This window comes from Rattus norvegicus, chromosome 8, assembly GCF_021556685.1.
Source record: "Rattus norvegicus strain SHRSP/BbbUtx chromosome 8, alternate assembly SHRSP_T2T, whole genome shotgun sequence".
Lineage (NCBI taxonomy): Eukaryota > Metazoa > Chordata > Mammalia > Rodentia > Muridae > Rattus > Rattus norvegicus.
Window position 1 is genome coordinate 12,421,602 of NC_141541.1, and position 27,210 is coordinate 12,448,811.

A 27,210-nucleotide genomic window follows, 5' to 3' on the forward strand; every position below is an offset into this window, starting at 1 on the left:
TACTTTGCCCCACCCATCACTGTGTTCCGATCTTGGTCATAGCATTTATTGCTGTCTATGGAGGCTTCTTTGGCTACAGTCTGCCTGGGCTTTTGACATTTCCCAGTGCTACTGATGTTGCCTCCAGGAGGGAAGGTTGCCTTTACGTGCTGTGAGTTTGAAACTTCTGGGATAACTTAAGCTCTTAGAATTCAACCTTGACGTATCACTTCAACTCTGGTGTGTGACGCGAACACTGAGTGACAACGTATGTACTCCTAGGTATGAAGAGCTTTTGTAGCTTTCTCAATGAACCTAGGTCCAGGTCCTAACACGCAGAACTTGAGATCACAGTTTAAAACTGACCAAAAGAACGTACACTTTGACCCCTACAAAAGGAAATACTGCTACTCAGATACACTCCATAACAGGAAGGCTGTAGGGCTGAGAAGAGCATGCGGTACAATTCTATAACAGCAACCAGGGAACAGTCAAGCCTGGGTTCAAAGGCTTTTAGGTCCACCATTACATTCCTGACTCGGTTTCTCATTTATATGAAGCTCAAATCTTGTCAATGCAAAAGTGAGAATACGAATCGGTTCTGTAATAATGTATTATTTTGAATGGCTACAAAGAAGAGATTATTCATGTAAAGTGCTATCAATATCTATCACACAGGAAGCATTGACCCTCCAACCACTAAATATTAAATACCATGTGCTATTTTTCAGACATAAGATTATGAGCCCCAAGCATGTACTGGAAACTGTCAAAATCTCCTAATGATATTCAATGAGACTTGTCATAGAAGTCTGTAAATCCATTAACACTTCTCCCATGCTGAGATCAGTCCCACAGGGAAACACTCAAAGCAGCCAAGGCCAGCCTGCCTAGTATTTAAACCTTTTTAGCACCAGACAAAAGGCAAATACACGAGCTTGGAGTGCTGCTTGCACTGACCACCAAGCAGAACGGGGGTGTACTGTGCCAGCTGAGAGCTTCACAAATGACGTAATAAACAGGGCAAATAGTTTTAATGTTTGTGTTAGTCTGCTACAGTCTCAGAAAACTAGAACTGCACACCTCTGCTCTCTCTCTCTCTCTCTCTCTCTCTCTCTCTGTGTGTGTGTGTGTGTGTGTGTGTGTGTGTGTGTGTGTGTGTGTGTGCATGTACACATGTGCACGTATCTGTGGGGAGGGGACCTGGGAACTGAACTCGATCTGTGTTGTGCTTTGCCAGCTCTGTACATCTCTGCTCTTCATGTGTGTGTGTGTTTGTCTGTGAGTTTGTCTGTGTGTGTGTGTGTGTGTATGTGTGTCTGTGTGTGTGTGTGTGTGTGTGCGCGCGCGCGTGCGCGTGTGTAACTGTGGGGGAGGGGCTCTCGGGACTGAACTCAGTCTGTGGTGTGCTTGTCTGGCACTGTACATCTCTAGCCCTTTTTTCACATTTACTTTTCATGGTCTGTGTTGTAAGCAACAGCACCTTAGGAATCTACCTTCGGCCCTGATCTTACTGCATAGCTGAGGATCCCCGTGAACTTCTGACCCTCCAGCCTCTATTTCCTTAGTGCTGAGACTGGAGATGAAAGGCAAGACTCTGTGCCTGCTAAGCAAGCTCTCTAACTACAGCATTCTATCCCCAAACCCTTTGTACTTTCTAAAATAGTCTCTCTGAGTTACCTAAGCTGACCCGGAAGTTACTGTGTCAGTCAGGGAGACCGAAAACTCCCACACCTCTTGCCTCAGTGTCTCTAGCAACTGGGATTACAGGCCAGCACCTGCATAAAATACTAGACAGCACATGGTTGGCTACTTGTTAGAATGAATAAAGTGGCACCCTCTAATAAAGCATTGATGTTCCCTGAGGCTGAAAACTATTGGGTCATTTCTGGCTAGACAGACCCAATAACCCTGGTGGGTGCAAAGCTAGCTGTTAAATCCTACAGAACACAACGAGGCTACCCAAGGAGAAATGAACCCAAAGAATGCAAAAGACTAAATCTCAACCAAGTCCACTAAGACTTGAGTCAAATGGCCTAGTTTGTCCAACAGAAAAGGTGGATGCTGTCCCCAGAGTTTGTTCCCATGCGCATTTCTATCTAAAGCACAGTGCAGTGCTTGAAGCCCACAGTGCACTTTCCCACTTAAGTCATATATTTGACATGTTCCCAAATTAGCTCTCAGTGTATATAAGGCGTGGATACTGGGAGTGTGTCAGCTGGGAATGCCTGCATCCCTCCTCTCCCAGGGCACAAGGAAAAGCCGGAAAGTACAACCACATCCTGGCACCAGCATAGCAGGGACAAGGAATTCCTCACCATTCATGCCAAGCAAGAAAAGCAAAACCAGTAGAAACCAGATCTTCTATAGGAAGCAGGGCCCTGAAGCAGAACTGTGGGATTCCCTGCACACAGGCCCTTTGGGTGGACGAAATGACCACAAGTCACACATGCAGAGAGTACTGTCTGACATTTTATTGACTAAAAGTAAACAAGGAGAAAATATCATCCTGAGTGAGGTAACCCAATCACAGAAAAACACACATGGTATGCATTCACTGATAAGTCGATATTAGCCCCAAAGCCTGAATTATCCAAGATAAAATCCACAGACCACATGAAGCTCAAGAAGGATGACCAAAGTCTGGATGCTTCACTCCTTCTTAAAAGCGGAAACAGAAATATTCATAGGAGGGGATATGGAGGCAAAAGTTTGGAGCAGAGACTGAAGGAACGGCCATTAAGAGCCTGTCCCACATGTGGCATATATATATCCAGCCACCAAAATTAGATAAGATTGATGAGGCTATGAAGTGCATGCTGACAGGAACCAGATATAGATGTCACCTGAGAGACATAGCCAGAGCATGTCAAATACAGAGGCAAATGCTAACAGCAAACCACTGAACTGAGAATGGAACCACCATTGGAGGAATTAGAGAAAGGATTGAAAAAACCAAAGCGGCTTGCAACCACATATGAACAACAATGCCAACCAACAGATTTCCTAGGGACTAAACCACTACCTAAAGACTATTCACGGACTGACCCATGGCTCCAGCTGCATCTGTAGCAGAGGATGGCCTTGTTGGGCACCAATGGAAGCAGCAGCCCTTGGTCCTGCGAAGGCTGAAACCCCCAGTGTAGGGGAATGGTGGGGAGCTGGGAAGGGGGAATAGATGGGGAAGGGACTGCCCTTATAGAAGAAGGCATTCTTCATCATTCCTGGTATTTTGAAATGGGAGGAAACAGTGTATTCCAAGAAGAATGTTTCCTTCTGCTTTTCTTCCTTTGGTTCTGAAATAAAAAGCTCAATTCTCACCAGTCTCTGTCCCAGACTCCTAATTAGCTAATGCTAACCACCGGGTATTATTGTAGTGGATGGTTCTAAATCTTGTAGATGCCTGGGTTTACTGTTCATCAAAAGCTGAACTTCTACCCAAGCAACAATGCAAGTACTAGCATTAAGTGACTAGAAGAACTGATTTCTTTGTAGAATTAACATCAGGGTTCACATTAGTAAGCCTGAAGTGAACCCCTGCTTCCATATTTCCAAGTATTTATGAGAGACTCGTCATTAAAAGTCCACATACAGTGACAGCCATTGAGTTTGCCATAGAACTCAGGAAACAGTGTGCTCCTGTGTTCCACAGACTACAATGGCAGGGGAAGAACCTTCAACTTTTAGCTCCATGTAGCTGTGACAAGTATGTGTCATGGTTGAAGCAAAAAGGACTCCTATGTTGTTGGTTTGGTCCCCAGCTGGTGGTAGGTACACTTGAGATGTGACTGAGTGATGAGGGGACTAGTGTCATCAATAGTTTAACTCAATAGAGTATTAGGAGTTGGGGACTTATTTAAAGGAAGTAAGAAGTTAAGTCCCCAAGAAAGGGCACCTCCTGTGCCTAGCCTCCTCTTTCCATCCTGAGGTGAGCAACTTTGATCCACCACCCCCTCTTACTGCCCAAGAACAACAGGGCAAGCTGCCCACACACTGAACCCGCAGAAACTTTTCTGAATTGTTTTCTCATGCATTTCACCATGGCAATAACATGTGACTCACAAAACGTGGTATCCTTTCTTCACTGGCTGTTTACAGGCTTTGTTGGTGTTTCACAGACAGTGACTTTTCTCTGTGGATGAGGTAAGCCTGGGAACACTGAACAGAAGTCTCTATATGTGGTCTCTCTCCTATCACCCGCCTCCACCCTTATCTCCAGGGACAAATGGACCAGAGGTAAACATTTCGCCTGCATTCTAATGGGTGTTAGGGATCCATGTGCTTGTAACAGTCGTGGGGCGGGATTGTCACCCTTTCCCAGGAGCGCCGTTCTGCCATCCCAGATCACTGTGTTCCCATAACTACAGGAAAAGCACACTGTGCTGGAGCTGGTTCGGTGGAAGGCTTTACCTCTTTCTGTAAAGATGTGACTTACACGAATCCCAAAGGCTCTTTCTGCAAACCCTTCCCATGGCCACTTTTTCTCTTCATGCTAAATACAAGAACTGTGTGATCCTCTGAAGACCCAAACCTTGGTCAGGCAACCCACTCCTGCACAGGACACCAGTAGGAAAGCATTCTTCCCAGCTGCACAAACCAGAGAGACATAGGTGACATCAACTTGAAGGGACATTTTAGAGACAGTAAGTCAGTCAGTGCTTGAAGTATTCCCAAAATCACTACATAAGAACAGAGACCATGGATCCCTACAGCCCTTACAGTCTGAAGATTGGATGAATGATGCGTGAACAGTGAACAGTTGTTATTGGTAAGGTCTTCTCACTGACACTCACTGCCTATGATGTTTGGTTTACCTGAGTGGCATGACAGCATGTTTTCAACTGTGTCAACTCGGGAAGGGTGCAACATATACAAACTACAGTACAAAATATTTCATTTTGTACTGAAATACATTGAGACATTCTATGGAGTTGCCAGTTTGTTTATTTTAGAGACAGAGTTCCAGGTAGCCCAGGATGCCCTGAAATCACTGTATAGCTGAGGATTACCCTGATCCTTCTGCTTCTCCCTCCCAAATTCTGGGATTATAGGAATTTACCACCACACAGTAGCAATTATTTTTAAATTCTTCCCTAAGATAATTTCAGGGATAATTGAAGTGTCTAGATTAGATGACTGGTTTTGAAAAGTCCATGGGTGGGAAAAGTGCAGTTGTATTCAGCACCCTGAGTGGTAGGGGTCATCAATAGAGATCAGAGACGTTGGGCTACACAACGGTCACAAGATGTAACACATTCAGTGCCACATCTGTGCCCCTCTAATAAAACATTACAGGATGTGTTTCAGGTTCTGGAAATATCCTCTCAAATTGCTTTGCACAGAAATCTTAAAAATCCTGGCACAAATGTCAATTAATTCATTCAAAGTCACAGTCGTAAGAAGACGGGAGGGGAGGACAGTGGGAAACGCAAAACTTCATCAGCAAGAATAAGAAGAATGCATCAGTACGCATCCATCACTTCAGCTCCTGGATGTGGAACAGACTTCAGAAGTAGAGACCACAAACTTCCATGAAGTGCAGGCTGAGCTGACAGCCACAGTCTGAGCTGCCACACTTGTTTGTCTGATATAATACAGAATAAGCTGGGAAAGATGAACATTTCAGAGTAAATACGTAAACACATACAACCACGTTCTTTGAAAATAACGGCTGGGGCTGGTGATGAAAAACACATGGGCCCTAAATGTGAGGACATGCCACACACGCAGGACTTATAAAGATGGCAGCAACACAATAGACACCAGGGAGTGGTAGTTGGAGACAATCTAAGCAGCAGACTGCACAGAAGAGACAGCCATCCTGTTCTGTCCATGAAGAAAGGTCTGCTCACACAGCAAGCACAGCATCGGAGGAGAGAGTGCCCCCAAATGAATCCTCTCCACTCCCCAGTGTAACACAAGCTAGGTTCCCAAAGTCTAATTATGTGTGTGTGTGGGCGTGCGTGTGCGTGTGTAGCATATGTGTATACACACATTCAATTGGGTGCATATGTAAGTGCATATGTGGGGGTGGAAGTCAGAGGCAAACATAAGGTGTCTTCTTCAAATGCCAGTCACCATTTCTTTTTGAGTCTCTCACTGCATCTGGGGCTCCCTGATTCAATGTTTTCCAAATCTAAATCAGTTGGCCTAGAAAGGTAAACAAGATAACTCTATTCTAAATGGGTAAGCGCTCTCATCCTAAACAATACTATCAGAAATAACACCCAAGTGGATCAGCAAGACAGTTCGGCATAACAAAAGCCACTTGAGGCTGACAGAGCTCACACTACTTAATTATTAAATGGCAGTGGGCAGTGCTAGCCAAGTCCTTAAAGGAAAATGTTTTACTTTTTAGCAGTTGCTCTCTGTCAATTTTAAACAACAGAGATGTCCCAAACTTTCTCTCATAAGCCCTTCTATTGTTATTCTTTTTGGAGTTAAAATGACATTTCTTATTATTAATAAGGAATTAGTCACCTCTCAGTTGTATGAACCACTTTCTTTTGTTTCTCTATCGAGTTTGTTCATAACAATAGTCACTCATGCTAAATGCTGAGCTCTGTGCCTTGAGCCAAGGACGCCAATGCTCCAAGAGTGGTGACCACAAAGTCTTGGCTTCCATCACCAGGGGTAGAAGGAAAGAAATGGGGTGAAGAGGAAACACTTGCCATTCTAATGTCCTCACAGCTCATACTCAAACAAGACTTTGTAGTGTGGAGGGGAATGGCATGAGTCCTGATCTTCAAACATTATTCCTAATACAGCTGACTAAGTCTAGGTGGGAGAGACGTAAGCCCTACAGTGGGCTTCCCTCACCTAAACTGAGTAACCTACTGCATGACATAAAGTTACCATCGAACATAAAGCCAGTTATGAATCCATGTGCTTTTCCAGGTCCATACTGGGGCTTGAACAGAAGCAACCAATAGAGCCTTCTCTAACCCTGAGCCTCTGAAATGACGTTCTGGCTTTTCTTTCTCGTTTCTAAACCACATCTCTTAACTTTCTTGCCACACCTCTCCTGTGGAAAGGAGTCATTAGTAGTCTCAGTGAACAACAAGGAGAGGAACTGAAAGGAAGCCTCGTTAAATGGACATTAATGTGAACAAGAAGCCAAGGGCAAGCCACACAGTCTACAGCAGCATAAGCAGAAAAGATCTGGCCCTCTGACTGCTGAATACCAACTCTTTGCTGCCCTGGGAAATTTCCCACAGACAAATATTCCTACAACTTCCTTCAGCCACCCGTGGGCGGTGAGCACACATGTGGCTCCAGACGCACGCTGTAGAAGCACAAACGTGTTCTCAATTATAACCTGCTGCCTCTAAGAAACCTGTGGTTAAATTCGCCGCCAAATGACGTCCTCATTTTCTACAGTCATGATTTACTTCATCGAAAACCTTTGTTTTACAGTTTTGCTTTTGGAACCTGTCAAAAATAGTTCGTTCTTCTTCTCCACTGTCCTCAGTCACCATGACAATGCTTTTAAATGTGGGCGTGTCAGCAGAAGTGACTCTTCCTGTAGACCGGTGACTTCACCGTAGAATTAGGTTCAGCCTCTCCAAGGACAGCATTCACAAGACTAAACAATGGCCTGACACGTGGTAACAGAATCATCTTGGCATTTTCTGTTCACAGTTTATAAGACTCAGGAGCAAAGGGTTAATGAAAATGATCAAAAGTTTCACTGCCTGCAGCCCAGTTCAAGGGCCTACAGAACACTCCAAAGAAAATATTCCCTCTAATAACACTTGGATCAAATGGGTGATTTGGGTTTGGGGCCAGTTAAAACCTCAGGGAATTACCAGACTCCGCCTCTGTAACATAAAATGGAACCATATGTGGTATCAGTTTCCCAATCATATGAAGTTGGTACAGGGAAGCCTACTAAAGAGGAAAAAAATCTACTGTCAGGCTGACGCCTGCGCTAGCTCTCCTAGTTAAGGCAGGACTGAATGTCCCTTTCCAAGGAGGTTATGAAATGAGATGGAGCTCAGAAAAAAAAAAAAAAAAACAAACAAACAAACAAAAAAAAAAAACAAGGAAAATGACAAGGACCCACAGACTGTCCTGTAAGCTGCCATCTAGAGTAAGAAAGTACAAGATCTGAAGGTTTTGTGTGAGAGTTGCTGTCCTTATCTCTGCACTGTGAGTCCTGCCTGGCCCCTTTGGGATCCATGACCACACTGCTAGGAGTCTGAGTTAGAGTTGCCCCCTGCCCCCTTCCCAAGTGTCTGGCACATCTTCCAGATGCCCCTCCCACTGCCAATTTCAGTCCCCTCTCCCCTGCTCTTTTTGTCCTCCCCACCACTTTTCCCCTCCCCTCTCCTATCCAGACCCCTCCCTCCATCCACCTTTCTGAGAAAGATTCAAACATCCTCCCTTGGACTCTCCTTGTTATTTAGCTTCTTTGAACTCATAGTGACCTTCAAGCCAAGATGTGTCTTACCCACAAGATGTGCAGAGACGAAGATCAAGTAGAGACAGAGGAATGGAAAACCACTCACTGGCCCAAATCCCACGGGTCATCCCATGGGCAAGAACCAACCCCTGACACTATTAATGATACTCTGCTATGCTTGCACACAGGAACCTAGCATAACTGTCCTCTGAGAGGCTCCACCCAGCAGCCAATGTGAACAGATACCAAGACCCACAGCCAAACATTACATGGAGCTTGGTGAGTCTTGTGGAAGACTTGGGGGGGAGTATTGAGGGACCCAAAGACAACAGGAACTCTATCGGAAGTCAACTAATCTAGACTTTTGGGGGCTCTCAGAGACTGAGCCACCGACCAAAGAGCAAGCATGGGTTGGACCTACCTCCTCTCCCCCACAAATATGGAGCAGATGTGCAGTTTGGTCTTCATGCAGGTTCCCCAACAACTGGAGAGGGGACTGTCCCTGACTCTGTTGCCTGCCTGTGGATCCTGCCTCCCTAACTGGACTGCTGTGTCTGGCCTCAGTGGTAGAAGATGCAAGCCTAGTCCTGCAGAGACTTGATGGGGGTGGGGGAACCCCAGACCCTCCTCCACTCTCAGAGTCGAAGGGGAGGGGGAAATGGGTGGAGGATCTGTGGGCAGGGTACCGGGAGGAGGGGGGATGCTGAATTGGGATGTAAAGTGATTCATTTAACTGTTTTTAAAAAAGGGACAAAGTTCTACAGCAAAACAAACCAAAGTTAAATGAAAAGAAAAAAATAAACAAAAATTATGCTACTAAACACAAAGTGAACATGTGATTTGCAGTTTTTTCCTCTAACAAAAGGTTTTCAGTGTTTGCCTCCCACCAGTCTGGTTTTCCAAAATTTCATTTCTAAGTTGTATTTGGCATGGTCCTGTCTGCTGGGAAGGCAAACACGGCTTTGAGATAATAAATCAAATAAGTAGACTAACAGGTGAAATACAACACGCATGGTTCTAGGCTCAGCTCTAACCAAACTCTGCATGCTAGTCCAGCCCAGAGGTTAGCATCTGCAAGGACTCACTTCAAGGCACAGCCAACGCTCTCACTCAAGGGTACTCAAGCAAATGTGTGGCTTTGTCTTACAGTCTGTTATGTGTGAGCAAATGCTCTCCTTCACTCTTAGAGGTTCTTTAATTATGTAAAATGTTCCACTGTGGGGTTATAAGTAGATACTTACAAACTGTGAAAGTATCTGCTCTGCTTTTAATATATATATATGTATATATATATCCAATAATATATATCCAATAATATATATCCAATAATATATATATCCAATTATATATATAATTGGATAGTTTTTATTTACATTTCAAATATTATTCCCTTTCCCGGTTTCAGGTCCATAAGCCACCCTTATCCCATCCCCATCCCCCTTCTTCTATAAGGGTGTTCCCTCTTCCCAACCAATTCCCCTTCCTGACTCCCCACCCTGACATTCCCCTACACTGGGGGGTTCAGACTTGGCAGGACCAAGGGCTTCTCCTATTGATGCCCAACAAGGCAATCCTCTGCTATATATGCAGCTGGAGTCATGGATCTGTCCATGTGTAGTCTTTGGGACTACTCACTAGGTTTAGTCCCTGGGAGCTCTGGTTAGTTGGTATTGTTGTTCTTATGGAGTTGTATATATCTTTTTTAAAATATAAGGATCTTTTAAGATAGATAGATAGATAGATAGATAGATAGATAGATAGATAGATAGATAGAGGCAGGCCTAGAGAGATGGCTCAGTAGTTAAGTCAGTGGTTAAGATCACTGTCGGTTCTCCCATAGGACCCTGGTTCAATTTCCAGCACCCACATGGCAGCTTATAACTATGTGTTACTCCAGTTCCCAGGGATCCAACACCTTCACACAGACATACATGTAGGCAAAAACAAAAATCAAAAATAATAAGCATGAAATAAAAATAAATACATCATTAAAAGGAAAAGAAAAAAGAAGATAGGACACCAATTGTGCACTGTGGGAGGCACCATCGTTCAAGGGGCAGGGAGTGAGGAGCTTTCTGTGATGACAGAATATCTCTCTTTTCATTCCTTTGGAAGTCATTCAGATTACGTCACTAAAGTTTCTAAACTGTAGCAATAATTCACTCATCCCTCCATAACAGAGAAAACTAGAGAGTGAAACTTTTTCACAGAGGAATTTGGTTGTAAGAGCCAATCTACTCATACTTTCTACATGAAAAAAAAAAAAAAACCTCACAGTTCTGTGGACAGCCACGCAAGCAATAACTGGCTTTACCTTTTCAATTATCAGCACGAACCCCAACTCTACACACCAGTCTGCTTCACCCCTGCAACTGCCAACTACTCTGACGTTCCTGTGGGTGCTGAGGGTCGAGCTCGGTTTTCCACGACAGAAACCTGCACAGTCATCCAGAATTAAGCTGTTTTGAAGATAGAAGGAAGGTCAGAAACTCCCTGGAGCTGCTTAGCATGAACATGAAAACACAGCAGCCCAGAAGCCTCAAATGAAGTCCACAAATCATAGGCATTGTAGGATATGGAAAATACCAAATCTGTAGACGACTCAGAGTCACTTGAGAGCATAGTTTGAGAAAATTACAAATTATATTCTAAGAGCAAATTATTTTAAAATGTTTGTGCTCCAGACAGCTAATGACACTGCTGGCTTCAACTCAAAGTTCACTGAATGCCATCATCATCAGAACTCTTGACCCTACCCAGATGACTCAGCACACGGAACCACCAGCTACCAAAGCAAGTGTCACCACGCTGAGTTCTCCAAGCCTGTAAGGGATCCCTTGGCCTGCAACCTCTTTAATCCATTTAAAGACTCGTCTTAAAAACTGTTAGTAACTTTCCAGAAAGGGTAAAGCACACCCTGAGCTGCTTTAGTGAGAAAAACAAAGTCCTCCTACCCAGTGGCTCAGCAAATCCACAAAGGCAGATCCTGGCTGCCTTCAAGAGTCCAAAAGCTCCACGTGGTGACTGACGGACTGGTGCGCACGGCTTTTCTCTCTTACTGTGTTATCACTCTGCTCCTTTAGAATGGCCCAGTCACCTCTAGATAGATGGGGACATGGGCAGAGCCAGAGATAGGAGAATGGGAGGGGGAAGGAGAGAGAGAGAGAGAGAAAGAGAGAGAGAGAGAGAGAGAGAGAGAGAGAGAGAGAGAGAGAGAATATCAGGGAAGGACACAGAGTCACCATCCATTCACAGCTTGCCTGATCTGTTACTGACATGCTTGTGACACAGATGTGCGGCTGAGGGCACTTAGTTATCATTTAAGATCTGGTACACAAACCCTTCACAAATCCCTCCAGGCAGAAATAATCCACACCTCCCCTGAGCTCACACAGCACTTCCCACATGCTTGGCTACCAGCATTCAGCATACCTGACGTCACTGCTATTATTTGTGGAGGGTCTCATCACCAACTCAACACCTAAAGGCAGACACTGCCCAGCTTGTCTGCCTCTCATCCCGCTACAGCACAGGAGACATCAGATGATGCGAATCAAGAAGGGATGCTGGGTCTTAACAGCAGTTAAGAGCTACAAAATGAAAACGCCTGTCCAGCTGACCTGGAGCACCCACCGGTGAGGTTCTGACAGGCAGACCACTCATCGGGTTGGTCTGTGAACTGTCAGTACCATTCTCTAAAGCTTGTCCCTGCCCTGTTCGCTGTTAACAACAAAGACAACCGAAAAGGCAGTGTTCTGTGAGGTCCAGCATTGCCTGTCTGGTTGCCTGCTGAGGTTTTGACCATGCAGTCACTATAGACAGGCCTCGATGGGTCCATTCCTGAAACCGAAGCTGGGTAATCTTCCTTGCATCGAGGATGGAGTCACCCATAATGGGCACATCCTAGAGTTCTGGCCATGCACACAAAAAAGAGGTTAAATATGAATTTTAATAGAAAGGTATAAAGGCTATATTATTTGACCTCAGAAAACTTATGACTGAGTTGCAAAAACTTGCTCTTACATAAATTCTTCATCAGAATATAACATAGGAAACATTTCCTGTGCACCCGCTTACTATAGGTAATGAGAAGTGACTACTAGAAGCAGCCTTATCATTTAAGAGCTAAAGGCTAATAGACCTGAGTAATAACTACCCCAGTTAACTGTAAGTCAGATGATGTCAAGGAATACCATCAGAATCCACTAGAAATGGCTCCTGGTAAATCAAAAGACAATGGATCACAGCTGTGTCTATCTGGCAAGCTCTGCTATTTGGGGCTATCTCCACTAGAAGGACACAGAGAAGGACTCTACTGATAGATGTCATTAAGTGTCCTACAAGGTAGGAGACAGTCCTCTGCAGTAAAGAAGCCTTCAGCTCAAAATGCTAACAGTCCTGGGTCAACCTCCTGTCTGCTCTCCTCTCAGTAGTCCCAGTCACTGCTGTATTCCTCCTCCCACTCCCCATGACAGGATGCCCATAAGGCTTGTTTCTCTTACAGCGTCCTCCACCTCTCTGCCACCTGTTGGTACATGTCCACTGGGGCCAGGTTCACATCCTATACTGCCTTGACTTTCATTCTCACCATCAAAGCTCCAATTATGACAACAAGAAAAATGCTGTGGAAATATCAAACTATTCTCATTTTTATAGCATGCTTTTCAAAGGCTGGCAATAAAAGCTCTTTAAAATGCTTGTCTGGAAAGAACAGAAGACAAAGGAAATGACTCTTATTTAACTATTGCCAATGAAAATAATGAAGCATCAAATGACTACAATACCCAGAGTGTAAACACACTTTAGCTTTGACTCAGTGTGTCTACAGTGATCATCATTCACCTAACAATGATCATCTAACATGTCAACATGCACCGAGAACCACAATTCTTTTTAACATTTTGGCACCCTCTGTCCCACCACAAAGAGAGTGTCTTACACAAAGCAAGTTCTCTGAAATACTCCACATTGCCTTTTGCTTCAGAATGCTCACTGATAAACTTGTAAGTACATGGATGAAGTGTCTGCCACCCACTCCAGCATAGATGAAAGCAAAATTATGCTGCAGCTGTGGCTACTAGGAAAACAGAAACAGGAAGTGTTAGCAAGGATGCAGAGAGATCATACAGCCTGTGAACTATGTATGTGGAACTCCATAGCCACCTTGGCAAACAATAAGGCAGTCTCTCAGAAAACTAAAGGTGGGTCTGGAAGCTCAGCTGTGAGGAGCTGGCTTGTTATGCATGAAGCTCTGGATTCCTCTACTGAAGGAGCTCCATGGTGAACGATTGTTATCCCTAAAATCTGGAGATGGATCAGGGATTCCAGGCCATCTTCAGTTGCAAAGAGGGTTCAATAACAGTCTGGCTAACTAAACCATAGCACCATGTCTCAAGAAAGAAAACCCTCACAAAGTCAAGTCCATCAATTTCGCAGTGTGGTGAGGCCCCTCCCCGAGCTACACAAAGATTGGCAGTTAGGATTTGCTTGGGAAGGAGCGGTCACTGAGAGGTATAGCCACTGCTAAGCTACCCGTCATTGAGTAAGTAACCCCACAACTATTCAAGTGCAGGCAAGCGACTTTCACTAAACACAGTGGGATATAGACATGAACGTAGGAGTGGGATGTGTTAGACAAAGAAGGTTCCAGAGGGAGCAGGGTGAAGTACAAGAGAGAAATGGAGGGCTGCATATGATCAAAATACATTCTATGTATGCAGAGAATAAAATCTACCAAAAGTAGTCATATGAATGATAATTAAACACAGTTCTAAAACAGTGTGTGTATATTTGTGCATGTGCATAAAGTAGGGTCTCAAACACATCTGTTTACCCATGTTCATATTAGCATTGTTCCCAAGAGCCAAAAATAGAAGCAACCTTGTATCATTTGGTGACAGATGACTGTAAAGTGTGTATTGATGCTCGGAAACAGTACTCAGTCTTAGGACAGCAGCGGTTCTGGCCCACACTGTAATGGGAAATCTGAAGATGTTATTCTCTGTGAAGAGAGCCAGGCTCTGAAGGCCAAATGCCGGATGGCTTTGTGTATGTGAGGAAGGGAGAATACAGCACTGTTGTGTGGCAGAAGGGTTTGTTCAATGAAGAGAGTCTCAGAGCTGGTGATGAGTGAAAGAGCGAGGCACAGTAACAGGTGTCCAGAACACCACTGATTACAAGACAACAAATCGGGGGCTGCAGAGGTGGGTTAACAGTCCAGAGCACTTGCTACTCTTGCAGATAACTGGAGTTTGGTCCCCAGCATCAAGTAGCCTAGAACTCTGCTGTCTTCTGGTCTCCTTAGGCACTCCCACATGTAGGAACAAACAGATACACATAGACACAAAATGCATGTCTATGGCCCCCATCCCTCTGTACTTGATGACAAGCCATTTGAGCACACACACACACACATATATATATATATATATATATATATATATATATATATATATATATATATACACATACACACATTCAAACATACAACATGGGCTGGAGAGGTGGCTCAGCGGTTAAGAGGACCGACTGCTCTTCCAGAGGTCCTGAGTTCAATTCCCAGCAACCACATGGTGGCTCACAACCATCTGTAAAGAGATCCGTCCCCTCTTCTGGTGTATCTGAAGACAGCTACAGTGTACTTATAATATAATAAATGAATAAATCTTTAAAAAACATACAACACACAAATACACATACATGTGTGCACACCCACATACATAGGCAAAAACAAATAAAAGAGTTTATACCTAAAATATCGACAGCAGTTAGTAACATCATTTCCATAGCCCTTCTTAGAACTATTTACTCCTCATTTCCTGCACATCTTTAAGGTAACACATCTAGACACGAGTGAGCTGCTTGTGTATGGGAGCTAAGCTCAGAGTAACACATTCAGCTTGTATTCTGTTGTTGCTGCTGCTGTTCTTAAATCTTTAAAACGTCACAGAAGAGGAAAAGGAAAGCGCCAGGATACAGGAGAGTCTGTTGTAAAACAGCTCTCCCTAGAATGGCTGCATAAATACGACCTGGACAATAGCATTAGCAGTGGCCATAGGAACATGGGAAGAGGACATTTTCATGGGGCCCCACTCCTCCAGCGAGGACTACGGGGAACTAATAACGGCTAGGAGAGGAATGAGCTGGCATATTCATTATCCAATGCACAGTTGTCAATTCGCAACCCATATACACACAAACAATGAAAAGGAAGAGTCAGGAAGTTGCATCTGCATACACACACACACACACACACACACACACACATACACACACAACATGTATGTGAGGGTTACATGGAAAGGCTTGAAGGAGAAAAAGGAGGGAGATATTTTAAAATAAATTACTGATTTGCCTTCAAATAAATGTAAAGAAGACTTGAAAGTTTTAAGTACTATGAGTTTTAACAATATGCACAGTGGAGAGACCACCCTTTACCCTATTTCTTTCTGTACAATCTGCCTTGCAGGGGGTCATTTTGAAAGGCACTCTAAACTGAATGTATTACCTCCGTCGGAGTAACTATTATGACGCATGTACACAGCGAAAGAGTGGACATACCCAGCTATGCAAGGGTGTCTAAGAACAGTGACTTGGAAAAGAAGGGGCAATAGGAACGAAAGCTTTCGGTCCCTGTCTGTCTTTAAATCCTTCAGCCCATTTCTGAAGACCTTGCGCAGAGCGAGTCTCATTCCAGAACACTAGCCATGCTTTGCCCACTCACCACACTCAATCTTGACTTTTCCTATGAGCTCCGTGATTCACCAACTCCACCTTCTCAGCCCCAGGCTGTCTGTGGCCCCCATCCCTCTGACCTTGATGACAAGCCATTTGAGCAGAGCCCCGAAAACTGACGACACGCTTATTCGCTAAGTCTTCGCTTCCCACTGCCCCATGGCAGCCGAGTGTCTTCTAATCCTACACCTACACTCCTTCAGCCACTCGCTCCCCTGTCTTTACCTCTGTGAGAGCACAGCTCACTACCTGACACTGACTCTCTCCTGCGTAATCTGCGTCTGCCAGCTGCACAGCAGAGACTCTTTTGGCTCCTTGCTATAATCTCAGCCCGCAGAACAATATCCACTTAGAGAAAGACACTTTAAGTGGTTGCAAAATGTGAGTCCATCCCTTTTCAAAGACTTCTCAGGCACTGTACGTTGTCTTCAGTCAACATACAAAATAATGACATTTACATACATGTGCACATTGTATATACATGTGTATACTGTGCTGTTACCATCTCTTGTTACTCACTTACCCTCCCACCATTCCCTTACACAAACACACACCCACATACACACACCCACATGCACACACACATACCCATACACACACAGAGAGACACAGACACACACACACAGACACACACACATACACACACAGAGAGACACAGACACACACACACAGAGACACAGACACACACACACAGAAATACACATACACACACATAAACACACAGAGAGACACAGACACACACACAGAAATACACATACACATACACACACACACACACACACACACACACACACACACACATATATATATAGTCTCAAAGAAGGTGGAAGGTGAAGACCAACTCCCAAGGCTGCACTTTGACCTCCATGCGTGTGCTAACACTCACACACCCAGGAGCATACAGACACACAAACACAGCACAAAGAAAAAAAGTGAGAAAAGGTAAAGCCTAAAATTTCCCAATATGATGTACAGTTTTCAGTCTACAGAGTAGCAGCTATGAACCCTTTAAGATAAAGAACAAGAGAGAAAGACACCAGGCCCAAGTGCTGTGTCCATTTGGAAACCATCATTAGGAAAAAGAACACTTACATCTGTAAGCAATCAAAGCCCTACCCAAGGAGTTATGCTGAAGTAGCAAAACAGAAAAGGAAATTTTCATCACCATATACATATAAAATGATGAGAAGTCATTAAAAATGAGAGAGGACTTCATCGAGCCTGTTCTGTTTTATATGGGTCATGATTGCATTATCTGGGAGGAGAAGGCCTTGAAATCTTTCCCGATAGTCAACAGCTATAAATCAATAGACTGAACACAGAAGCCTTAGGAGACAGGAAGGTATAGAAAGATTAGGGGTCTATTTTCATGTATCCACATATATATCTTGAAATTCGGCAATTTTATATATAACCACGAAAATAACAACCATTATGGCATCAACTGAAAGGAGAAAAAACATGCCTGAATGTTCCTGAAAACAGAATGCTATGGTACAAATATTTTGAAGTTAATATCAACTTAGTCTTCTGTGGATTACCAGACATGAACAGAAAACTCCTAATAATATATTTCCTGAGTTTTAGAAAGGAAAATTACAACTTTCCAAACCTTCTTCCAAAAGCTAGTGAGTATTACACTATGAAGCTTTGGCCTTATCTCTCATTCCTTGCCTTTCTTACACTGCAGAGTAGATGCGGTCTACAAGCAGTGAAATGTTTGCAGGCACCCTGCCCGCACAGGCTCCATTCACTGACCACTATACAAGTTCTATTCAGAGGTATTTGTAGAATTTTAAGACAACTTTAACTGTCATTATGCATACTTTAAAAAAAGTATGAGTATTGAGGTTGTCGGTAATGTGATAAAAATCTCTCCCAAGCCTCATTTGTTGCCACTCCGTCCCCAGTTGGTGGAAGGGTTTGAGACAGCTATGGAACTGTTTGGAGGTGGAACCTTGCTGGAGGGGGCACATTGCTCAGGGGCTCTGAGGTTCTCCAGCCCAGCCAGACTCCTTGATTCACTCTATCCCTACCAGCCTCCTCTATGTGGATGAAAATGTAGCCAACCAGCTTCCTGTTTCAACTGCCATACCTTCCTATGAAGAAGGACTGTATCCACTCTGGGACTGCAAGTTGGAATAAGCCCCAGTCTTGGGAGTTACTGTTTGTTGGGGTGTCTTATCATCATGGAAAGAGTAAAAGAAACAACAGGCATTAGAAGCTGTAACTACCTCTGTTGGGTCTGTGATGGAAACTGTAACTACCTCTGGTGAAGCTGTGATGGAAACTGTTACTACCTCTGGTGAGGCTGTGATGGAAACTGTTACTACCTCTGTTGGGGCTGTGATGGAAACTGTAACTACCTCTGGTGAGGCTATGATGGATTGAGGTGATGTACTCTCTCCTTCGGGGTAGCCTCCAAGTCACAGTGTTACGGAGACAAAAGTCTAAACTTTATCCCCAAGGGACACTAACATATTTATTCTTTACATTTTAATTTCTAGAAAATTCATTTCATTACTACATTCATGTCAAGGCCTGCATAACTAAAACTTATTTCTAATGGTTAATGTGAAGGGTAGGGAAGTGTCTCCCTGTGAAGGCACTGGCAACACCAGCCTGGTGACCTGTGTTTGATCCCCAAAATGAACAGAAAGAAGGAGAGAACCAATTCCATAAAGATATCTTCTGACCTCCATACAAATACTGTAATAAACACAGTACACACATAAGCATAATATGCACACAAACAGTAAACCTCCAATCCATTGTCTAGAAAGCTACATGCAGGCATACCACATGTCCATATTAATGAATGCGTGTCTGTGAGCAATGTGCATGAGGTGCCTGCCGAGGCCAGAAGGTCTCAGGTTCCCTAGAACTGAAGCTGCACATGGTCATGTACACCTATGAGTGCTGCAAACCAAACACGGGTCCTCTACAAGTGTTCTCAGACACTGCACCAACTCTCCAGCAGCTCACAATTATATTCCTTTTCTTTTTTGGTTTGGCTTGGGGTTTTTGTTGTTGCTGCTCTTGCTGCTTTCTGGGATTTTGTTTGTTCTTTATTTTTGTTTGGTTTTGGCTTTTTCTTGTTTTACCTTTCTGGCAGGGTTTCACTGTGTATCTCTCGCTGTCTTAGAACTTAATGTGTAGCCAGGCCTTGAACTGAGTGCTGGGATTAAAGTCATGGAATACCACACCCAGGCCAAAATTACGTTTTAAGTGAAGTGTTAGCAATGCTCATGCTGTGATATCCTACACAAGCTAACCCATTAGCATGGGAACATTTTAACCCCCTTTTCCAGACCGAAAAGTCCTCCTAGCTCAAATGTTCCCATTTCTAAAGTCTCATGCTAAATGTCTAAAAATGTCAGCTTTTCTTCAAGGTGAAAATACACCACTATTATATCATCTACAGTCCAGGAGTAATATAACCTGTGAATATCTGTTGAAGAATGTGTTCTTAACAAAGTTTCCTCCAATAGTTTAAATTCTCACAACGATTAAGTGAGAAGGCAGATGAAGATATTTATTCCTGGTGGGCAAAGGAAAGAAATAAACATGCTTTATCTTATTAGCAACAGTAGAAATTACAGTCTCAAATCTTTTCAAAATGGCGTGTAGCATTCGTTTTGGGTTTCTGGCCCTCATATGCTGTATGGGTATCTAACTCAGGTTTACTCCTTCTTCGGACATGCTCAGACAAAGCAGGATTCACCAGAAATAAGGAACAAACTTACCAGTCTACGCCTTTCTTCTTCTACAGCAATGAGTAGCCTTGCAAATTCTTTCAGTGATTGAGCTGTTAAAAACAAGACAGAAAGACATTAATCCTCTTTCAATGCTCATAGTTAATTACCTAGGAGCAAACATTACAATGAAGCTAGTTATTCATTTGAATATCTTAAACTATGTGGTTTTGTTTGTATATCTATAAAGTCATGTACATGGTATGAGGCTAGTGACTAATAGCTGTGGGTAAGAGATGCATATTTCTCTGTAAGCTACAAATTAAAGTCTATAAGTTTGCCTATAACAATCCTAAAACAAATACAAATTATATATTTAACATATGAAACATATATTTAAAAGTCTTGAATCTCTTTCAACAGTGGTCTGTGGGTATAAAACATTTTTCAAAACTATAAAAAGCAATAGGCCAGGCAGAAGAAATGACTCTGGTGGTAAAAAGCACTTGTGTGAACCTGTGCACCTGAGTTTGGCTCTCCAGTACCTACATAAAAAAACTGCGCATAGCCACACATGCCTGTGACCACTGTGCTAGGAGGGAGGAAATGATATGGGACAAATGAGACTACAAATGAGAAATATGGTGGAAAATGATAGAAGATACCCTCCTCTGACCTCACACATGAGCATATGAGAACATGCATACATGTACATGCATGCACACATACGCACACTCAGGCACAAACACGTGCAGGGCCTAATAAATGGAATACTGTCCAGCTATACTTAGTAGTGTTCAATAATGCAAAGCACCCCCACTAAATTCTATTAGCTCAGGAACATCGTGGAAGAAAGGACAGAAAGAATGTAAGATCCAGAAGGAAATATGGGGATGCAGAGGAGGGAAAGTTGCTGACCTCTTATGTACTCTTAACATACAGCAGCCATGATGAGAGGCAGCAGCTGCCCAAAATCTTGCAAGATTAAGCCCCCAGCAACCCTCATCATGAAAAAGGAAGGAAGTCACAAGTCCCCATCCATTTCTAAGGATTTGCTGATGGTTGAGGGAGAGGAAAATACATTTTCTTATTCAGTGCCCAATGTCTTATAGACAATCTCTCTCTCATGATCTAAGCAACTCTGATGAAATTCATTGGGCCATTTAAAAGGCATAACAGTAGAAGAGAATCCAAAAGAGTGGAGTGAGAGAAAAGAGGGTAATAAAAAGTCAAACACATTACGTAAATGTATGAAAATGTCAAGTTGAAACCCATTTTATAACATGAAAGGAAAACACACCCTAGATACACTAGATGATAGATAGATAGATAGATAGATAGATGTAAATTTATTTAGCTGGACAGTAGTGCCAACACTTAGGAGGCAGGGGGCAGGAAGATCTCTGAGTTGGAGGCCAGGCTGATCTACAGTTTGTTCCAGGAGAGTTGGAGGTAAACATAGAAACCCTGTCTTGGAAAAGCAGAGGAAGACAAGAAAAGATGAAAAGGGAAAAAAAAGAAAAGAAAAGAAACCCACCTACCAGCCTTGTAGATGATTACAATATGCTAAGGAAAACATATCTCAAAATAGAGAAAGAGTGTTAAAGAGTTCAATGCATATTATACTTTTTTTTACTTCCTTTGAGTAAAGAGAGTTACCAGAACAAGGTTGGAGAATTCGATGGGTTAAGGTTGTTTTGTTTTCTTTTACTGTTACATTGAAATAATCTGACAGAACCAACTTAAAGGAGAAAGACTTTATTTTGGGTTACAGTTTCAGCTAAGTCCATCAAGCAAGGAAGTAGGAGAAGAAAATTAGTCACATTGTGATTGGGCTCAAAAGCAGCAAAGGCACTTGCTCCTTGGTTCCTTCCTTCCTTTAATATTCCAGAACCCCTTTAGGGAATGGTGCCACCCACAGTGGGTAGGCAGGTTTTCCCACCTTAATTAAAGTAATGAAGATGATACACCCACAAGAACGCTGAGAGGTCCATCACCCAGGTGAGTCTAGATTTTGTCAAGATGCCAATTAACCCTATCACAAAAGGTGACTAATGGGAAGGAGGGAAGGAAGGAAAGAAGGAGGGAGGGAGGGAGAAAGGGAGGGAGAGAGGGAGGGAGGGAAGGAAGGAAAGAAGGAAGGAAGGAAGGAGACAGGAAAGGAGAAAGGAATAAAGAAAAATAATGGTAGGAAGAAAATAGGAAGGATCAAAGGAAAAAAGAAAAGGAAAAAAGAAAGGAAGGAAGAAAGGGGGAGGGAAGGAGGAAAGGGGGAGAAAAAGCCAGTTACAAACTCACAAAACAAAGATATACAAATGGCATAATGGTATCAAGCTACCTGTGTCAGAAATAATACACTTACTCATTATAATATGAATATTAAAACTGTCAACTAAATTGAAAGAATAGAAAGATGATGTGGCAATTTGAAATAAGGGCACATTACAAAAAAATGCCAGGATATCAGGAAGTAGTACCTAAAAATAGAAATCAAGGGCCAATAGGACCCTTACGGTCCTGAAAAAAGAAAAAAAGAAAAAAAGGAAAAAAACAAAAAACAAAAAACAAAAACCAAGCAGGCAAACAAGCATAAGAAATGGCGGCTTCTGACCTCTGACCTCTGACCTCTGACCTCTGACCTGTCTGTGGGAGTAAGTAGAAGCAGTGAGAACCAGCTGGAACAGAGACTTCTGGGTTTTGTTAAGTTTAATAAAAATCTGCACTTTTAAAAAGAATTAACAAAAAAGGGAGATCCTACAGTTTTTATTTTCTAACAGCACAGATCTGAAGGGCCCAAGTTGCACATGATACAGTTTTCTAAAGTTACATTGTATCTACCACAAACAGTGAAGAACCCAGAAACAAATAGGCCTTCTCTTTAGAATTCAAACCTAGACCCTCTGGCTAATCAACTCTAAAAGTGACGTCAGGCTCCTGACTACTCAGAGACACCTGCTGCAGATCACTCCAAAGGCACCTGCTGATGCCCACAGGCAGGCTCCTGGGTCACCCAGGAGACACCTACTGACACCCACAAGCTCCATCAGGAAATCTACTAAGGTGGAGTTTGGTTTCTGAGTAAGAAATGAGGTTTTCCTGTCTGTCTCCACTGCCTATTTGTTCAAAAGAGAGTGGTGCCACTTTCTATCTGCACTGAACTGGTCTGTTTCCCATATAAATGCTATTTATACACTCGGCAAGATAATAGCTGATTATAATGTAAATGTCTGAGAAGACGAACTTTACCATACAAAATAAATTGAATGTCTGGTTCCCCACAACAAGACCCACCCGCCTCCAGCGGTTTTAAGAAACTGGATCCAATCTGACAATAAATTTTGTTCCCTCTTTTTCTTTTGTTGACTTTTCAGGGGAAAGTCTTCAAACAAACAAAACCCAAAAAAGCTAAACTCGTTTTTTCAAATATTCTAAAGCCGGTTCCACTTAAAAAATACATATTTTTGGTTCAAACGGAGACATTTGTGTTCTTTGAGAATGTAAACACACGGGAACAGTGACTATCTGTCTCATAAATCGGTCGGTTGGCCCATCAACTTCAGAAGAATGTGGCGGAAGCTTTCCTAACTCCACTGTAATAATCATGGGGGTACTGCATTAATAGCACACTTGAAGAACAGAAATAAGACAAGAAGCCCTCAAAATAAGCATAAACGTCTCAAGTTATTATCATACACGTAAATCAGATTTTAGGAGCACAAGTTTCTGGGGCTCTCCAATCATTATACTCCCCCCACCCACCCCACTCCCACAAAGTCCAACAGGAAGCTGTCAAAAGCTGGGTAGAACCAGCTGTGTACTGTTCCTGGACAGCCACCAGAGATGACATGCAGTGTTAGCACACAGAGCCACAAATGCCTTAAGAGACTACAAGACCATGGGGTACTGCAAACAATTCCTCTAAAATCAGAAACAAGACAAGGACATTGATGCTCACCAGTCAATACCTACTTGCCATTTTAATCAAAGTAATTGAGCAAGAGAAAGAAAGAAAATCTAAATGGGCTGAGAGAAGTCTCAGCAGTCAAGAGAATTTGTTCCAGCAAAAAACCAGTTAGGTTCCCAGCACCCACAGAAGACAACTCACAAGCATCTAGAACCCCAGCTTCCCGGGATGATTCCCTCTTATGGCATCATCTGCAGGAAAACACATGAACATGCACACAGGCATATAAATAATAATGAATTCAATCTTTAAAAAGAGAGAAAATCCTAAAGACACCATTGAAAATTCCACAGAACTGATAAACAAACTCAGTCAGGCAGAAAAGACACAAAATCAATAAAAAGAACTGAGCAACAGGCTGGTGATGTGGCTTATGGGTATGATATTCAAGAGGCAAGACTCTGGTTATAGACCTCTGTACCACACTCATGAATGCATGCATGCACGCACACGCACACACACAGACACAATAGTTTTCCTATGCATTGGCTATAGATAAGGATAAAAAACAGAGAAACAATCTTGTTCATGACTGCTTTTAGAAAGAAAGTAGAATCGAGGAATAAACTCAAGTAAGGAAGTGGAAACACCTTGAGAATGAAAATTATCAAACACAGAAGTAAAGAACAGAAGACACTAGAAGGTGGGAAGGCCGCACACCCATAAGGGATCAACTCTGTGTAGGTAGCCTTTAGAGCACAAGAGATTTACAGGCCTGCATGAAACATCAGTGACACTGTACCGAAACAAAAAAAGGTAATTCTTAAGTCCAATGGAAGTGCAAAGGACCCCAAATAGTAGAGGAGATTGTCAACAAAAGGGACAACTCCAGTGCAAAGAGAATACCTTTCTCAAAATGTGCTAGAGAATGATAAAGATCAAAACCATCATGGAATGGTCATGAAAACTGGAGCATGCACCAGTGTAAGATAAACTCCTACGACTGAGTGTATCAACGTTGACAAACATGGCCAAGCATGTGTTGGGGAAAAGAAAGCCTTCTCAGCAGACAGGGCTGAGAAAGAACGGTTCTTGCTGAGGTGATTCCAGCTAGAGCCTTATACAAATGTGTTTTAGCTTCATTTCTGCTGCTGTGATAAACATCCTGGGAAACTTAAAGGAGAAAACGTAAAGGGGTTTGTTTAGCTTACGATTTCGTATTACAGCCCATTATTGCAGGGAAGTCACCTAATAGGGAGCTTGAGACAGTGGTCACAATCACATCACATCCCAAGATAAAAGTGCTATGCTCACCTGTGTGCCTGTGCTTAGTTTAACTTCTCCATTTGTACCCAGTGCAGAATCCACTGTCTACACCTACATTGGGCTGAATCTTTCCACACTCACTGTTTTAATGAAGACGGTCTGCCACATGCATGCCCACACTCTAACCCAATGTAGACAATCCCTTATTGAGACTCTCTTCCCAGGAGAGTCTCAGTTGTTAACAGTTAAAGTTAACATTACAAAAAAAAAAGAACAAAAATAAAAATAAACAAACAAACAAACAAAAAAACACTCAACCTGAGTGGATCAAGGATCTTCTTGTAAGAACCAAGACATTGAAAGTGCCACAAGAAATATGGGATAACACTTCGATGTGTTATGGCACAGGCGAGCATTCCCTGATGCTTAGGATGCAAATGGAAGAACTGACATGAGAATGTATCAAAACACTCTGCACTGCTAAGTAAATAATCAGTTCTGTGAATGGCTAACGCAAAGAATGGGAGAAAATGGCCTCCAAAATCTCACAGACTGAGGACTGATGTCCACCGGTATAAGGAGCTCAAAACACTTCTAATCCCACAAATAGCTCAGAGAACAAGTGAACAATGGATTAGTAGATGCTTCTCACTTATAGTCCTGTAAACAACAGTTCATACAGGAGCAATGCTCACTGCCTTCAGCAATCAAAGAAATCCAATCAAAAGTGCAGGGAGGTTCCGCCTAAGCCCTCTCAGCATGGAGATAGTCAATTAATCCATCAATTAGAAGAGAGGGCAGTGATGCTGTGGAAGGCATAAAGCTCTGTGTGCTGCTGTGGGGTTAAATTAGTGCAGCCCCTAGGGAATCAGCACAAAGTCTCCTCAAAACCACTACAAACAGGTCGTACCATCTGTGGGTCTGCACTGAAGGAGGCAAAGTCCCCATATACACCCAAGTACTTGCATTTATTGCTGCACTACTCACAGTAGCCAAGCTGTGCATTCCATAGAGATGTCTCATTCGTGCATACACATAGAACAGACTATTACCCAGCCATACAGAAAGCTGAAGTCATTCAAAGGATACTCGAGCATGTGGTTCTGGCAGGCCCTGCCCTTCTCTCCCATTCCCTCTGCCTTGCTAAACAAAAACAATTCCATTACATTCCTAAAGTTAGCCACCAGGTCTATTCTGTTATTTGACCACTTCCTCCTCCTGAGGGTGCCGACCAAGGTCTATCTATCAAAGTATGGAAGTTCAGCTAACAAAAGCCTCTTTGACTCACCTAATTCACATGTCTGATTAAAATTTGACTCGTTGCTCTAGCATAGGGTTCCCCCTATAACTTTATAAAACCCCATTTTCCTGTGAGCCAAATCCATCTCCTCTCTATCCAAGGGCAGTCCTTTCTCCCCCTGGGACAAATGCCCTTCCGCATCTCCCTTGTTTCCGTCCCCTTCTCCCTGGTCCTCTATCTCCTGTTCTTGTCTCTTATTCTCTGTCCTCTGTCCCTCTGGGGTAAACAAGGCTCTTGTGCTAAGAAATCACTGGTTGTCCTGAGCTAGTACCAATTCCTTTGAAGGGAAATGGATGGAACCAGATGTCATACAATGCCAAATAAACCAGAAAGACAAACACCCCATGTTTCCTCTTATGTGTGGAAACAGGAGTTTTCTGAAAGGTGAAATCGTCCAGAGACTACTAGGGAGGGATGAGAGCACTAGGCAGTGGGGGCAGGCTGGGAGAGGTAAGAGGGAATGTGTGAGAAAGAGAGATGAACACATGACCCCTAAAGTTATGTACGGAAATCTCAGCGAACCTTACGAACATGTAAAACCGATTTATATTAATAACTTAATTTATTAAAACTACTTTATACGAAAGAACATGAGGTCCACAGGATTTTACTGTACCCCAGACCTTAAGCACAAGAAACATGAAGTTACTCCTCCAGCTTCCACTTTCTATGAACCTTTGAGTCATTTTTTCAAAGGTGTCACTTTGGCAAAACTAAAAAGATTGCTAATTGTACAAACTTTTCTAGTACCCAGGCAGAACTATCTGCTAATGACCTTTCATGTGTTATTTACTGATACTGATACTGAATAAAAGTCTAGGTCCAGAGTAGCATCTACTGTAACAGTCATTACAGATTTTGACCACACCCACTTTCAGGATGAGAACTTGATTTAGGGGAACTTCTCCAAAAATAATACTTAATATGC

The 27,210-nt window shown here is 42.9% G+C and overlaps 1 protein-coding gene across 2 annotated transcripts in view; it reads right to left on the reverse strand.

Annotated features, from left to right (window-relative positions):
• Arhgap42 (Rho GTPase activating protein 42) overlaps nt 1-27,210 on the reverse strand; it is a 230,748-nt gene that overhangs the window by 117,441 nt on the left and 86,097 nt on the right. For both annotated transcript variants that reach the window (NM_001430509.1, NM_001430510.1), the window contains 1 exon segment: nt 19,864-19,925. In NM_001430509.1, the coding sequence (NP_001417438.1) occupies nt 19,864-19,925 (62 nt within the window).